The sequence below is a fragment of the Ricinus communis genome, chromosome 7 (assembly GCF_019578655.1).
Source record: "Ricinus communis isolate WT05 ecotype wild-type chromosome 7, ASM1957865v1, whole genome shotgun sequence".
Taxonomy (NCBI): Eukaryota; Viridiplantae; Streptophyta; class Magnoliopsida; order Malpighiales; family Euphorbiaceae; genus Ricinus; species Ricinus communis.
This window is the reverse complement of record NC_063262.1, coordinates 22,198,385-22,211,702: the sequence shown is the minus strand read 5'-3', so window position 1 is coordinate 22,211,702 and position 13,318 is coordinate 22,198,385. Positions and strand designations below refer to the sequence as shown.

At 30.3% G+C, this 13,318-nt stretch overlaps 1 protein-coding gene across 2 annotated transcripts; it reads right to left on the bottom strand.

Annotated features, from left to right (window-relative positions):
- Positions 1-9,129: 9,129 nt before the first annotated feature.
- LOC107262041 (mitochondrial pyruvate carrier 4-like) lies at positions 9,130-11,618 on the bottom strand. 2 transcript variants are annotated; one of them, XM_015725236.3, is made up of 6 exons: positions 11,472-11,618; positions 11,253-11,343; positions 11,048-11,146; positions 10,855-10,907; positions 9,819-9,892; positions 9,130-9,328 (listed from the first exon to the last, which is right to left on the bottom strand). In XM_015725236.3, exons 2-6 carry the CDS (start codon positions 11,305-11,307, stop codon positions 9,283-9,285), a joined length of 327 nt encoding a protein of 108 aa, XP_015580722.1. In that variant the 5' UTR covers positions 11,308-11,343; positions 11,472-11,618; the 3' UTR covers positions 9,130-9,282. The 2 variants fall into 2 exon arrangements, with proteins under 2 accessions (XP_015580722.1, XP_048233080.1); XM_048377123.1 differs by lacking the exon at positions 11,472-11,618 and having other exon boundaries at positions 11,253-11,459.
- Positions 11,619-13,318: the final 1,700 nt, after the last annotated feature.

Genomic DNA, 13,318 nt, shown 5'->3' with positions numbered 1-13,318 from the left:
TCTATATTCTATTCATAGACGGAGGAAGCGTTGAACCTAGATTGGATGAGGATATTATTTCTATTTTCTATACCTAAATCTGGGGCAGTATTCTTAGAAGTATGCCAAGTCAATCTAGGGGCTTGCCATCTCAATCTGTTGATGTTGGAGGGTTTTTCAGTGACACTTTCAAGCTCTGAATCATTGGATTCATTGCTTTGGGCTTGATCTATAGCACTGATATTTTTACTGCTTTGAGGAGTATCAAGTACTAGGTTTTTGGAGGACTCGGAAGTAGCTAATTTGCTAAGTTGTTCCCTGACTGCTCTAGCAAACTCAGTTTGCTTATGAAAATGGTCTTGACTGGGCTTTGAGGTTTGGTAGGGTTTAAAGACTGGGTTTTTGAGCTTTTTTGTTTGGCTTATCTCTCTAGGATGACCAGTGTTGGGAACTGGAGTGGTGAATACTGTAGGAGGTTTTTGAATTTGGCTTTCTATCCTAACAAACTGTTTTCCTATTGTGTTAAGATAGGTGTTTGAGAAATTGTTCTGCTGAACAATATTCTTGACATTTTTCTCAAGCTCTTCTCCTACTAATTTGTAAGGTGCGGCTTCGATTTCGTTCTCTCTATAAGAAACGGTTATTTTTCTAAGGGGAGGATGTTCAGACTGGATGGTTTGGTTTTCTCCGACCTTCCATTTTGGAGCCTTGTTCCTTACAGGCTAATGAGTTTTTCTTTGAAAGGATAAAAAATACTATTTTCTTTGCAATAAATCTGAAACCAATCAAAAAATTTAATTTGGATTCTGTTTTGTATATAAAATTGGTAGTATCCTTCTTGGATACTGTTCTTTTCTTGTAGAAAATGTTTAAAAAACCAAAGTTTTTTGGAATGGTTTTTCTTTGAATAGAAATCTTCATGTAAAAGCTTTTTATTGATCTGAAAATCTTTTGAAATCATGTTGATTTCTACTTCTAGATTTTGAGTTATTGTAGATGGTGATGGTGAAGAGGGGGCAGAGACGGTCTCTATATCATCATCATTCTTTGGTTCATTGTAAACAGGTTTAGGGATATGGCTTTGGTAATCAACATTTTGTAATATGGTATTTGAGCTTGGTATATCAGATGTTGAAAATCTTGGTTGTATTTGTGACAGAGTTAGTTTTTTGTAAGGGGCATAAATAACATAAGGTATTTTTGATACCCTTCCAATATCTATGGTCGAGATTGAAGAATCATTATCAGAAAATCTAGAATAAATTGATTTCCTATTGAATGTAAGCTTGACTTTCCCATCTAGAAACTAGGTTATGTTTCTGAGATTGGTATTTGGTTATGTCTGCTTTGGTGATTTAGGTTGGGTTGCACCTTGTATGATCAATTCTTCTGGAAGAGTGATATATTTTCATTGAATAGTTTTTGGAATAGTTGCATTAGATTTAGAAATATCTGTTTGGAGGAATAAGGTTTCTCCTTTTGGTGAGTGGAGTTTGTGTTTCGAACTAAAAGCAGAAATCGTAGCTTTGTAATGTATTTTGTAAATCAATACTATCGGAATAGATCCTTCAAGCATCTTGTAATTATGTATTTTTATTTGGAGAACAATGCTCTTTAAAATATTTTTGTCATTTAAAGAAATTGTAATATTTGGAAAACAATTGAAAGAAATTGATCCTTTATTAAGGCTTGACTCAACAGTACCTAATAAAGAATCATAGAAATTTATAAACCTAGCATCTCTAAGGATTGCTGAGATGGAAGTATTCAAACCTTTTCTAGTAAGGGGTTTTATTCCTACCTGGACAAGGCCTATATAAATATATTTATAGTCTTTTTCTTTATATTTCTGGAGGATTTTTGGATTCAAAAGATAGATTTCTTCAAAAGGCTTTGAAATTTGAATATATTTTTCTTCAGTTTTAATAGTAAAATCAGTTTTGAAGATAGGAAACTTTGAAAACTCATAAATTTGCTTCTTTTGGATCTTGGGTATTTCCCAATCATCAATGTGCTTTGAAAAATCTTCAATAGTGATTTCCTCACTATTTACTAATCCTTTAGACTTTGAAGACTCAGAGGTAGAAGAGTTTGAAAAAGAAAAAGATTTACAGAAAAAGGATTTTAAATTAATTTTAAAATAAATCAAAATATCTTTTTAAACAAACGTGGACCAAGCCAGTAGATTTACTGCCCTTAAATCAGACGGGACTTACTATTGTGCATAAATGAACAAGTTTGTTTAACAGAGATATGATGCAGTTTAAAATGATTTTAGAATCTCTTATATATAAATAAACTTCTCTTCCCAGCAGCTACACCAGAGGAAGAGTTTCAAATTGATGAAATTAAAACCTCTTCCGATTATTCTGAATCGGAATCAGATGATATTCTAAAAATATTAATATGCTCACTAGGCAACAAGAAGCTCTTCTTGAAGCCGTCGAGCATATTAATGACTCTCAAATTCAAAAACAAGTTTTGAAAAAAATTCTAAAAACTGAAACCCTCATCCCTTTTTCTAGTAAGAACACGTATGATCTTACTATGATTTTGGAAAAGGGAAAAAAGCTAAATAACCCTCTGCCTACTATCTAAGAATTTCAAAAAGAAATTAAAACCATTAAAACAGAACTCAAAGAATTGAAAGAAAAACAACAAAATAATTTTGTTTTGCTCCAAAGCTTGATTCTTAAACAAAATAATGATTCTGATTTTGAAGAAGAAAATGATTTTCAAAATCTTGAGGTTTCTGAAAATATCCTAGAAAATTCCATTAATGTTTTAAAAGAAATAACCTCAAGAAAATATATGATTCAAATAAAACTCATTTTCCCTGATGATTTCCAAATAGAAACTATAGCTTTGTTTGATACGGGAGCAGACCTCAACTGTATTAATTATGAGCTAGTTCCTAAAACTCAAGAAAATATATGATTCAAATAAAACTCATTTTCCCTGATGATTTCCAAATAGAAACTATAGCTTTGTTTGATACGGGAGCAGACCTCAACTGTATTAATTATGAGCTAGTTCCTAAAAGATATCATTAAGAAACAAAAGAAAGACTCACATCTGCTAATGATTCAAATATCAAAATTTCGGAAAAAACTGAAGCTGCAATTCTAAACAACAATATTGCTCTAAAAAGTATTTTTATTCTTAAAAAGGATTTACAACAAATTGTCATTTGGAAACACCTTTTATCAATTTAATTACTCCTTTCAAAGTAATTACTGTTGTATCATTTTTAAAGCTAGAAATTCAAATATTGTTTTTCCTTTTTTAGAAAAACCCAAAAAAAGAAATCTCAATCTTATAAAGGCTCACTCAATTTATAATTTTAAGATAAATGCTTTAATTAAAGGAAAACAAACCCAGCCTTTTCATTTAAAACAAGATATGAGTTTAATAAGAATTCAAAGCCAATTGCAAAATGAGTTTGTCCAAAGAAAAATCTTTGATTTGCAAAAGAAAATCGAAAAAGAAATTTGTTCTGATCTTCCTAATGCTTTTTGAAAAAGAAAACAGCATATGGTGGATTTACCATATCAAAAAGATTTTAGTGAAAAATAAATTCCTACCAAAGCCAGGCCTATCCAAATGAATGAAACTCTTGAAAGACGTTGTAGAGTAGAAATAAAAGATTTAGAATAAAAAGGCTTAATTACCAAATCCATATCCCCCTGGTCGTGTGCAGCTTTCTATGTCAACAAAAATAATGAAATAGAAAGAGGAACACCTAGATTGGTGATTAACTACAAACCTTTGGATAAAGCTCTAAAGTGGATTAGATACTCTATTCCAAACAAAAAAGATCTTCTTCAAAAGCTTCATTCTGCTTTTATTTTTTCAAAGTTTGATATGAAATCAGGATTTTGGCAAATCCAGATTCATCCTAAAGATCGGTACAAAACTGCATTTACAGTTCCACTTGGCCAATACGAATGGAATGTGATGCCTTTTGGATTAAAAAATGCTCCTTCTGAATTTCAAAAAATTATGAATGATATTTTTAATCCTTATTCAAAGTTTTGCATTATATACATCGATGATGTATTAATCTTTTCAAATTCTCTAGAGCATATTTCAAACATTTGGAGACATTTTTCTATGTTGTTAAGAAAAATAGTCTAGTTGTTTCAAAATCCAAGGTATCTTTATTCCAAACAAAAATTAGATTTCTTAGACACTACATCTCCCGGAGAACCATCACCCCAATTAAAAGATCTCTAGCTTTTACTTCAAAATTTTGAGATAAAATTTTGAAAAAATCTCAATTACAAAGGTTCCTTGGCAGTTTAAATTATGTCATGAATTTTTATCCAAATTTAAACTATTTAGCAAAACCCCTCCATGATAAACTAAAGAAAAATCCCCCTGCATGGACTGATGAACATATAAAGATTGTCCAAAGCATTAAAAAGTAAGTTTCTGAAATTCCATACTTACATCTATCTAATCCATCTGCATTCAAAATTGTTGAAACTGATGCATCAAATTTAAGTTATGGTAGAATTCTCAAACAAGTTCAAAACAAAAAAGAATGTATTGTCCAGTTTACTTCTGCACACTGAAATAATACTCAAAAGAATTATTCAACTATCAAAAAAGAAATTCTTTCGATAGTATTATGCATTTCAAAATTTCAAAGTCACCTTTTAAATCAAAAATTTATTTTAAGGATTGATTGTAAATCCGCGAAAGAAGTATTACAAAAAGATGTTCAAAATATAGCTTCAAAACAGATTTTTGTCAAATGGCAAGCCATTCTTTCCATTTTTGATTTTGAAATCGAATACATAAGAGGAGATTCGAATTCAATTCCAGACTTTCTAACCAGAGAGTTCCTTCAAAAACAGGAGTGACAATGCCGAGAAAATCGAGAGTAAAAGAGAAAGAGGAAAAGCCAACAAAAAATACAAAAGCTGTTCAAAGCCCAAAAAAGGAAGTTTTACTCTCCTCTTTAAAGCCTATCAGAATCTGGACTGAGATCATCCATGAAGAAATAGACAAAAGCAAAGAAGACCCGGTCCAAAAGCAATTCCAAATTCAGGAGTGGCTTGCACAGCAAACTCCCGAGTTTTTAAAGATGGTCGAAGAATATTCAAAGCAAGTACCTAGGGCTGAAGTCCAGCCAGAAATTTCTCCAAAGTCATCCTCCTCTTCAACAAAGGTACAGGTATACTCTCTATCCCATTTTCAAAACCTGAGATAGTAATTTTTCCTCAAAACCTATCTCAGAACTCTCAAAGTATTTTAAAGTCTAACTCACAAGAAATAGTTTTGTCTCAAACAAAACTTTTCAAAACCAATGAATATGTAGAAAAGCAAAACTTTCAAAGCATTTTAACTATTGAGGAAGGATTCTATACAGAAAGTCCCTCAAAACTAGTTTCAAAATTTTTTCCTCCAAGATAGTACTTTAAACTCTGGAATAAAACAAAACCCTAATCTTATTATCAGTCTATCTTAGAGGTAACTGGTTCTGCAAAATTCAAACGCTTCAAAAAGCATAAAGACCACAAAGACCCAGCATATTCCACATGCACCATCCAAAGAATCCTTCACCCTTCAGATTGGGGAATGGATTTATACTCGCCAAGATCTTTTCCAACCTCTCTCCAAAACACCTATCCTTCAAGCCTAAATACAACTTTCAACTATTGGGATTACCAATAAGCTTGGTTTAATACCTTTCTTTTACAAAATGAAGAAGAGAGCCATTCTTGACTTTTCTACTTCAACACAAGCACAATCAAGATTTCCAAAATCCCATATTGGTTTAAACAATGGTGGAATTATTATGGCAACGTTTCAAAAACCATAATCCCATAAGTTCTCCCTTTGTTTACTCTATTCAAAGCTCACTACAAACTCAACAAAATAGAAAGACGTTTTCTTCCCTTACTTCTATTTTGTTCAAACTTCTTCCTCCTATGGGTATGTGTGTGGTATTTCTATTTCAACCAAGCAGCAGATGGAGAAATCATCATTGCCCGAAGATTCAAAGTTAAATGGTGGGATAAATTCAACCACCAAGAAAAACTATCTCCAAAGATGGTACAAAGTTTTCTGACAAAAAATAGCTTATTGCCATCTCCCAAAGAATAAACTACCTTCCTGGCACAGAAGTCTTTCATTATTTCAAAGCTAGCGACGGCTCAAACAAAAGAAGATTTCTTATAATTGATCAAACAGTTGTCAAAGACCACCTCTTCAAAAGAGAAATCTAAAGCTTCATCTTCCTCTTCCAGCACCAGCTCAACAGCAATTGATCTAGATGGTGACTCGAATGAAAATGACTGTTTTGGGATATTTAGGCCCATCAAATTATATCTTTATAAAGCTATTGGGTTGAAAATCAGAAATGGCAGCTCAAGATAATTCTGCATTGGGCCAAATACCCAGCAAAAAAAAAAGTCTTTTCAAAAAGAGAAAAAAGATAAAAGACTGCACTGTTACTTTTTTAAAGAAAATGATGAAGATTCCTCATTAAAGACGCATGGCAAACAATTCCTGCTAAAGACATGGAGCCCCTCACTCCATTATCAAAAGCATCCAAAAAACGTGGAGCCCCTCACTCCATTATCAAAAGCATCCAAAAAACGTAGAGCTCCTCACTACATTATCGAGAGTATCCAAAGCAAGAATTATTGAGTCTAAAGGCTGAAGATCTCTATAAATAGAGGAGCTACCAAAGAAGAAGGCAGACTGAAAAATCACAAGACACTCTTGTATTCTTCAAGTCCTTAGAAATATAGTAAAAAGAGAGTGATAGAGAAAAAAAGAGAGAGTACCTTCTCTTCCTCTTGTATTCCTCTACACTTGTAAGTTGTATTTCTTTGTTTAAAGCTTTCATTCTAAAGCTTTCATTTCAAAGCTTGTATATTTGTTCTCAATAAGAATTTCTTATTTTGTTATTTTCATTTCTACATAGTCTTTAACAAGTGTATGCTCTGTGCTTGCCTCGTCTAAGGATCCTGCACACCAGAAACTTGTTAGATTGTCTTTCTCCTTAGTATATATATAATAATAATTATTATTATTATTATTATTATTACTATTATTACTGTTTAAATAGTATAGAATGTCACAGAAGAATAAATACGTGTCATATCATAATTTTAGAAGAATATATACACGGGACATGTACCTTAGCAGAACCCTAAATCCCTAATTCTAACAGTCTTTTAGCTCTCTTATTCCAATAAGACTGGCGCTTAAAGAGCAAACTCGATCAGGGTCCTTAAGTCCAGTCTAGTCACTTAAATACAAATACAGCCGGCGCCCAGAGAGCTTCGCTCGACTAGAGACTTTTCTCCGGGAAATCAAAATTCTATAAGTCTAGAGAGTTGAAATCGACCAGGACACATCACCAAATATTTCTTTATTATCTAACTCTGATTTTCACCGGTGCGCATGCGATCCTGATTAGCACATTAAGTGTCATGTTCTACTGTTGCCTCATCTTGAGCCACAATATATATTTAGCATCAATAAAAATTAAATTAATTATCAAGAGTGGGGTCATCCATAACTGCATTATTTTTCCAATTTCGCAACACAACACAAATCTCAATTAATAACAGACATTAATATTTATTTCACAATCAGCTCTCAAATAATTCATGGTATCTAATTTAATTATTCACAATCACAATTATTACAAAACCGAATAATAACTCATTATATTAATTAATTCATAATAATTTATAATTAAATTATTAATTAAATAAATAAAATAAAATTAAATTATTTATAATTGACAATTAATAATAATAATATTTTCTAAAATTTTTAAATAGTTTTTAAGGTTAGAATAAATTTTATCGAGACAAAAATCTAAAATCTGCGTGTCCAAAAAACACTAGGTTCTGAAAGCGATACCATCAAAAATATTGAAATTCGAAATCGAAAGCGACTGTATGAAGCTTGAGATGCACTGAAATCAAAAACACCAAAATCACAGCCTTTTTCTTGCCGGCAAATACTAGATCGCGGCTGGAAAGGGACTGCTCCAGTGAAGCTTCCTTAAGGCTGCTGGCTGAGAAACGAGGTTGAGGAGGAGCTGTCCTTAGGTTTCAGAGGGTGGGGAACGCAAATCCGTCGTTAGATTTGCAGGAAAATGGCGGCAGGAGGTTGGTTATATGGTGACAGTGGGGAGGAGCAACTCCACCCAAAAACGACGCCAAACGGCAAGGAAAGGAGAAGAGAAGGAAGGCGCCGACGAGAGGAGGGGAAAAGAAGACAATTCTAGTGACTTGTGGGAGGTGTAGGCGGCAGAAATGGAGGTAAGGGGGGAGGAGGAAGGGTGTGACGTCGGGGAAGAAGGGAAAGGGGGATGGGCTTGAATGCTATTTTTCAAAAGATCGAAAGATAGGAAAATGTATATAAGTCCCCCTTAAAGTATATTGCTACATTAATACCCAAATTATATTTTACACACATGTTTTTACACACTTAATTTCTATTCCAATAAATTAACACTAATTAGACTCACAATAGTGATGATATCTATATAAAATAAATAATATCTTTAATATTTAGTGAATTAAATCCAGTTAAATATAAAACGGTCTTTTAAATAAAGCTAGTATAAATAAAATTGATTTACTCATTTGAACCACAAACTAAATTTAAAATTTACTAAGAGTCGATATACTTAAATTATTAGATAATATTAATTAAATTAAATAGTGCTTAATTACTCACAGAAAATATCAATTTACTAAATTATCCATGAAAAATAATAAAATAAAAATTTTAAAAAAAAATTACAGGCTTTACGAAAACCTTTTTTTATAGCTTGACTTAAAAATTTAATTTCTGATTAATAAGATGAAGAGTAACTATAATTATCGACACAATTAATTAACTCCCAAATTCTTACAAATAATTTGGGTTATGTGCTAGGAATTTATAGATAAAGTTACTTTTAATGTCAATATATGCAAAGGAAAGGTCTATTTTGATTAAATAAACATAATACAAGCATTAAAATTAATCCTAGTGAAAACTAAGGCCACAAGAGCTGAAAATAAATATCTCAATATATATAACAATTGCCTTCTCCACCTGATACTTAGATAAACAAAACAAAAAGGAAATTTAAACAAAGAGTGATAAGCAAATAGTACAAATAAAAACTTTACATACCCAAAAATCAAATAGAGCTATCAATTAATGTTCAGTTATTTAAGAGAAGATGCATGGGACATAAGTTGATGTTAATTTTGCAACCCTAACACATGTGTATAGAATTAACTGACACTCGGCCAAGTCACAAATTGTAGCCTTCAGTCATTTCTTTGCCGCAGCTGCTTTCTCGTTGGATAGGAAATCATGCCTGCAATATCAATTCACAATCAATAATCAGCAAAAAAAAAAAAAAAAAAACTCTCAGTTATTACTTGAATTTTCTCTTTAAAACATTGATAATAGGCTAATTTGGCTCTTCAATTAATCTTGTTGAAAAGGATTGATTCAATTATATCAAAACTTTCTATTCTTAATCCAATTCGCCTAATTAAATTATAAACAATGTGGGATTAGAGTGGAATTTTAGTGGTATAAAGTCCATAATTAGAAGTCCATCTTTATTTTTTAATTATTTAAAAATACCCTATAAATCAGTCAAAGCAAATTAGACTAAAAATATATAACTTTAATATAATTAGACAAATAAACTGATTTTAAGACAAAATAGAACTTAAAAAATAATAATTGAAACAACAGAACTCAGCTATATCGTATAGTAATAGGTTATGCAAATTATTGCACTAAAGCATTTTATAGAAGTAATAATAATAGTAAAATAGAATGCAATAAACACTTACTCTAATTTACGAGCCAGTTGAAATATGGAAGTTGCAGCCATCACAACACTTACACTGCAGAGGTTCCAATTCTTCTGCACTTTCAAAATGGTTTAAGTAATTGAACGACCTGACCAAATATTGGGTCCACAAGGGTGCTATTTATTGGTAATTCAGTCCCTATATATTGATCACACAATGTGAGAAATCTAAACTCCATAATACTCCATTTATATGATAATTATTCATAAGATTTTCTCTAATTTTATTAATCTTGTAATAATTTTAAATTTAATTCACTGTGTAGTTTTTCATTTTTTATCATGAAAAATTATTTAGAATGATTAAATTATTTTTTTATGCAGATTATATTATTTTATTCATATAAAGTAAAACTAACTTTGATATCAGATTAATAATGTCAATTTAAATATGGTCTTTTGTTTGATTGTTAAATTTTTCATTTTAGTGAGTTAAAAGTAATTTTCTTAAGTAAAAAAGAATTAGTTATTGATATTATTAAGATTAAATTGTGTCAAGAATTATATACAAAAGATTTATACAAGTAAAAAGAATATTATTTAATATTTTTTAGAGACTAAAATTGAACTAACAAAGAAGGCTACTGGTGGGTTTAAACATAAAATGTGTTTAAATATAATATAAGTCCATGGAAGAATAAAAAACAATAGGTCCATTTACATGAACAGACACCTTTTTTTTTTCCACTAAGAATCTATTTACCTATTTATTATGAGTTAGACAAAGAAAAAAGATTAAAGGTAATTTTGATATTGTTGAGTAAAAGTGATTTAAGTAAAAGTAGTGAGAATATGCTATTTTAAAACATAGTTTTAGGGTTTAATTTCTTGAAAACTCTATTTTAAAATTTATCATAATAAACGGATACGATATTATAATTAATTTTGAAAAGTGTAATTTACTTTTTTTTTTTAAATTATTTTATAGCTATTATATAGAATTTAACTTAAAAAGAATAGATTATATTATTATTTCTCTAAAAAGAGATAACAAAAATGAAATGTTTAAAATTTACCGGTGTCACCACAGTGCTATATCTTGCCCATATAATTGCACTGCAAGCAAGAGCTGATAATAATGATCATGAATCAGTAATTATTTCTAAATCTATAATAACCAATAATGGAAATCAAAACCAAAACAAAAAGAAGAAGACAGGGTTGAGTTATTAAAAAAAAAAAAAGAATAACAAAAGCAAAAAGAATAACCTGATTGCTGAGGATAAGAGAGCTGTTCTGGTGGCTTTGCAGAATCAAATATGTTTGCAATATTTATCCCCCATTTAAAAGTCGGGGCCCAAAAATGAACTGCAGAAAATAGAGATTTCAGAGGATAACAATATTGATCTATCTGTTTCTGCAACTTAAAGGGACAAAATTAAGAACAATAACAATAGCAGTAAAATTGACAAACTTGTTTTGGGTCCTGCGGGATGGTTCCAAATCTTGTGAAGCTTTGAAGCTGACATGAGAATATATGATTATCCTTATCTATCCTTCTGTTCCTGTCAATAGATCAAAGGTAAAGAATGAAGTGATAGTTGGACAAATGAGAGATCTGATTTCTTGCTGCTGCTTGATGATCTAATTTATAGAGGCACAATAATGCATTAGGGAAGATGCATTTCCCTACCTGGTTGACTGTGTTTATTGATTATTGATTGGCCAAGTTGAAATTTTTTAAAACAAAGGATGAGGGAATAGTTTTTTAGTTACAAATGAAGATAAAAGGGGCTTCAACTTCAGACTTTATTTAAAGTTAAAATATGAATTTAGCTTGAGATTAAGCATAAGTCTTTTTATTCAATATTCCACATAATAGTTCTCTTTCTCATATTTTTTATTAACTATTGACTTGGGAGGTTTGTTAACCCTTCAATTTCTAATGAAGGGAAGTCTTTCCGGTTTGCTCTTGCCTTCGTTACTTATCTATTAAATGCACACTCATATTTATGTAAATATAATATTATATAACTCATCTTCTTTTATCTCATCTCTAGCTCACTCGATGTGACATTTAATATTTTTATAAAATTGTCTCTTATTTTTTTAAATTAAAAAATAATTTTATTAAAAGATTAGATGATACATTATATTATATGATGGGCAAAAAATGAGATGTTTAGCATTTTTCATATATTTAATTAAGTCTTTTTCTTTTTTTTTTTCTTTTTTTCTTAATCATATTGCAAGTGGCAAATGCCTACAAAATATAATTCAATCACTCGATTTTAGTGGAAACATAAAAATTATTTATCTGTATATTTTTAGTTTGATTAAAAATAAATTCTAAAACGACGCATTTTAGAAAGTAAAATTCATAATTTGATTCAGTTTACATCCGTATGAGTAATAAAATTGAAAAAAAAATGCATAAGTTACACTACACATAGCAATAAAAAGAGAAAGAAATGGAAAGGTATTTTAAAGAAAAGCAAGAAAAAAGAGTCGAATAGAATGAAAAAAGTATATAAATTCTCTTTTATTTGATCACATAAAAATAATTATTAAAGAAAATAGAAAAAATTAATTAAATTTTAAAATTTTATGTTAAAATTGTAAAGATAAAAGTAAACTAATTAAATTTTATTTTTTTATAAGTTGAAATATTTTACACCCTAAATTAGAGTATAATCTACAAAAGAAACAAAAACGAATCATTTCTCTTCTATTTTTTGCTTGAAATTTTTGAATTATTAAATATAATTAAAATTAATTATTTTTTTTTTCTCTTTCTTTTCTTTTCCATTATCTTTCATCCGCACATTGTTAGTCCAATGGTAATAAAGTTCACTCTAAGAAATCAACATCAAAACCCAAACTTCATCAAATTCAAAAGGAATGGATGCATTCTCTTAAATGATGAATGATAATCATTGATAAGTTAATACTCTTTTTCTCATTATTAATCTCCATTGCTAGGCAAATATTAGGAAATTAAGTTAAATAGTTAAAATGTGAATAATAATAATAATAATAATAATACTTGACTCCCTCCAACTCTGATCTAAATCTAATATTTAACTAGAGTAATCTCATTTGATGAAAAACAACTGAAAAGAAAGAAAAGAAACCTAAATACCAAAGATAACAAATGAAACATAGAAAAAAGAACAGTGAAAATATATTTGAAGAAAAAAAAAAGCTACAGAAAACACCAACATGACAAAGGAAAGACCCACGCAATAAGCAAATATAAGCATCGGCTAGTTACTCATCAGTGACCCAATACGACAACTCCAGCATCTCCAAGATCATCTTCCAGTTGCCGTGGGTTCAATATATCTCCATGGCCACTTGGATCGAACTCAGACGACGGAACAGATGTCGAAGGCGGCGGCGCTGTTGTTGTTGTTGTTGTTGTTGAAGCTAACACTCTCATCGGTGCTTTTATGGCAACTTTATTCACAACTTTGTAAGTATCATCAAACTCACCATCGTCTTCTTCAAATTCATTATTACCATTGCCACCAGCATAAC

Bases quoted from the DNA above. Each gene is read 5' to 3' on its own strand.
- LOC107262041 (XM_015725236.3), bottom strand. From the start codon at position 11,307: ATGTCAGCTTCAAAGCTTCACAAGATTTGGAACCATCCCGCAGGACCC. The intron at 10,908-11,047 runs GTTATTCTTTTT...CATTATTATCAG, and splicing joins CTCTTATCCTCAGCAATCAG to CTCTTGCTTGCAGTGCAATT. The intron at 9,329-9,818 runs GTAAGTGTTTAT...TTGATATTGCAG, and splicing joins CAACTGGCTCGTAAATTAGA to GCATGATTTCCTATCCAACG.